The sequence below is a fragment of the Sabethes cyaneus genome, chromosome 3 (genome assembly GCF_943734655.1).
Source record: "Sabethes cyaneus chromosome 3, idSabCyanKW18_F2, whole genome shotgun sequence".
In the NCBI taxonomy this organism is placed as follows: Eukaryota; Metazoa; Arthropoda; class Insecta; order Diptera; family Culicidae; genus Sabethes; species Sabethes cyaneus.
Window position 1 is genome coordinate 98,134,794 of NC_071355.1, and position 3,324 is coordinate 98,138,117.

Below are 3,324 nucleotides of genomic sequence, written 5' to 3' on the forward strand. Positions count from 1 at the left end.
ACGAGTTTTTGTATTTTTCACACAATGTTCACAAAACACTCAACAACCAATTCAGACTACAATTTTAAATGCATACATTTTCTGGCAAAACCAGGTCCATTCCACAATCCGTTTAGCAACAGGTGCCAGTAGAGGGGCGGCATAATGTCTTTTTTCATTAGGAACATCGAATAGCGTTCTTTGCTCTGATCGATGGGGAACGTTTCCAGTGGTGTTAGACTGTAATCGAATTCCGCCAGAATACAGCTGTTGTAGCCTGTCACTAGCGGGCACGAAGCGTAACCGTCAAACACTTTAACCGGTGTATGTCCATTCATTACAGATAGCATATTTTTATATACAACCTGAGACTGGGCAGCTGAAAAGAATGATTTACATTAGAGCTACAACTTATTTGTTATCACATTAGGATCTAGATACATATTTTACTATCAATTCGCAGGCTTCATCAATATTTGTTTTGCAACCATTTCGTTTATGGGTTCATAGCAGTGATGAAGCATGCAAGTCAAAGGTGAAACACGCATCTGTCAGAATAATAGATAAACCGAAGAACAAAAAGAAGAGTTTCATTTTTATCCACGATTTACATTGTTACCGTAAGGGTAAACCACTCGCAGTGACTTACCGACAGAGGCGGCGGTTTTGGAGTTTGGACTGGCTGCACAGTCACCGATAGCGAAAACATTGTCAAACTTCAAGTGCTGCATAGTATCCTTATTTACATCAACAAACCCTGTCTCCGTTACAAGGCTCTTACAGGCAGCTAATACATCCGGAGCGCCCATAGGTGGTGTAACATGCAGGAACTCAAACTAAAATATATCGCAATTTATGGAAAAATGAAATATACATAATTCGTTCTTGCTAAAATAAGTATTCTTACATCAGAAGTAAATTTTTCTTCAGGCTTATCAAGATTTTGGAATACGGCTTTATTTTGACCGGGCAGGACTTCAACTAGGTTGGTTCGTAGATTGACCTGAATGTTACGCTTCTCGACAATTTTCCAAAGAGCATCGGCGTAATGTTTCACACCGAATAAGACCGCCAGTGAGGTGTTGTAGATCACGTTTGCGTTTTGCCGTTTTTTACTCTAAAGTGTAAGGGAAATCAAAGTATATTTTTGTATTTTAGTAACTTAATAGTATTGTCCTGTATCTACCTTACGTAAGTAATGTTCAGCGATGTACATAATCTTCTGTGGAGCCCCAGGGCATTTGACGGGGCTATTCGGGAAGGTAAAAATGGCGTTGCCAGCTTTGAACGCCTGTAGTGCTTCGAAAGTACGATTGACGTACTTTGGAGAATAATTCGAGCAGACCTTACCCTTGGGAATCGAAAGGGCCTCTACAAGGCCTGGTATTTTATCGTAATTCAGTTGAACACCTGTGGCAATCAGCAAAAATTCGTACTGGATCTTATCGCCTTTCTCCGTGTAGACGGTATTATTTTCTGGTTCAAACTTTACGGCAGAATCCTTTACCCACTGCGCAAGGGTTGGCAGAACCTTTGACATCGGTCGAAAGCTGTCGTTTAATGTTTTTATTCCACCGCCGATTAGTGTGAACATTGGCTGATAATAGTGATTCTAAAAAAAGTAATCTGCGTATAATCTATGGTTCTTTGTAATATTAATTTGTAAACATTAAAGTTTTCGGCAGTTTTTTTATTTGAACCGGTGAAAGATTCCAAAATTTCAGAAGACCTTTAATTATTAGTCTCATTGTCAATGGAAAAAGACAAAACTTTTCATTTTAATTATACTATTTTTATAATTGCTTGTTTGCGACAAAAGCTGAGTATGTACCTTAAAAGAGATACATCACATGTCTGTTTTTCTTAAAAAATACAAAATTTTGTTTATAATGCATATCCTCAGTCAAAAATCGCATCGAAAGAAGAGCAAGTTTTTGAACTTTTTTAGAACAATTGTTTGTGGTCACAATAAATATGTCTGTAAAAGAAAATCGAAGACAGTACCTCAAATAAGAACAAATAAAAGATATAAATCGATACTCGTATAATTTGGAAGGTAGCGGACGTATATTACTACCGAAAAGCCACGTGGACTTTGGAAGTGATAGGACTGACATTCTGTTTGAGAAAATCAAATCATTAATTTTTAAACGAAGTATGTGTGGAAGAGCATTCGGGCAACACCTGTCATTTTGTAAGCAATGGAGAGAACCAGTTCAGCGCGTTTTTATGTATCGCTTTTACCATTTTCTTGTCTGCATTCGATGCTAAGAAAATTATTTCATCTCATGATGACTTGCAGAAAAAAATTGCAGCATACGAGTAGTATCTCATATATTGGCCACATCTAAAACAATTAGCACTCAAAAAACTAATCTTGATTGATACCATGGCTAGAAGCGGGATTACTACAAACCTGTTGCATATTGCAAATATACAATAGTAAATAGGTTTCATGCTAATCAAATATTACCGATAACACATGCACTTGTGGGCACGGTTCGCGGTTGCTATCATTCAAAGAAGTTATATTTAGCACTGCAATAGCTTAAATGGGAATTCCCCGAAGCACTAAAGAATAATAAATCTACACTTACTTCAGCTGGTTCCAGAATGATAACCTTCCCTTGGCCTAATTTGTTGGATAATTTTGCGGCAACAGAGCAACCACCGGCTCCGCCCCCAACGATTAGCACCTTGCATCTACAATGTAGAGATATTCCCTGTTATTTGCAAGACATAGAAGCGAACCGCAATCATTACAAAACACAGAAAAAATTCACATGATCATGAATATTATTCTGTAATTTGAATATCCAAAATATCTTACTTGTGATTATCGTTGAGTACGTTGGACGTAGCAATTCCTCGAAATAGAACATCTCCTTTTAGCACATTATACCGCATCAAGTTACAGACTCTAATCGAATTCATTATCGAATATATTATGAATAGCCCGGCAACTCAAAAAAATTCGTATATACACTAGTCCAAAATTAACGACACGTTTTCGGGGTAGAGCTTGGACGAATACTGATCGACGGGGATGTCTTTTCGGTTTCTTGTTGCCCAGCTAGGAGGGTGCATGGACACAATCATAAACACGCACGCAATTCGTTTTTTATTGCTCCGCCGACGGTCGACGCAAAAGAGACTGACATTCTTTGAAGTGAAACAAACCGTAGTGAAACAGCAAGCAAGCTTTGTTTAGTGAACTGACCTTGAATCGCGATAAGCAAGAGCTTTTTTATGAACGAGTACGAGCTGTTTATGATAGATGGCACTGTAGAAAAAGCTTTATAGAGTAGATTCAAGCTGACAGGATTCATCGACATCGATGTCTGT

At 38.0% G+C, this 3,324-nt stretch overlaps 1 protein-coding gene across 1 annotated transcript; it reads right to left on the minus strand.

Moving 5' to 3' along the window:
- On the minus strand, positions 1 to 3,110 carry LOC128743062 (sulfide:quinone oxidoreductase, mitochondrial). The gene is made up of 6 exons (XM_053839580.1): positions 2,810 to 3,110; positions 2,577 to 2,682; positions 1,166 to 1,591; positions 887 to 1,096; positions 629 to 815; positions 1 to 358 (listed from the first exon to the last, which is right to left on the minus strand). The coding sequence occupies exons 1-6, from the start codon at positions 2,911 to 2,913 to the stop codon at positions 57 to 59; spliced, it is 1,335 nt and encodes a 444-aa protein (XP_053695555.1). The 5' UTR covers positions 2,914 to 3,110; the 3' UTR covers positions 1 to 56.
- Positions 3,111 to 3,324: the final 214 nt, after the last annotated feature.

Excerpts from the sequence above, each read along its gene's own strand:
- LOC128743062 (XM_053839580.1), bottom strand. The coding sequence starts at position 2,913 with ATGAATTCGATTAGAGTCTGTAACTTGATGCGGTATAATGTGCTAAAA. Across the intron at positions 1,097-1,165 it reads CTGAACATTACTTACGTAAG|AGTAAAAAACGGCAAAACGC; the intron begins GTAGATACAGGA and ends CTTACACTTTAG. Across the intron at positions 816-886 it reads AAGAAAAATTTACTTCTGAT|TTTGAGTTCCTGCATGTTAC; the intron begins GTAAGAATACTT and ends GATATATTTTAG.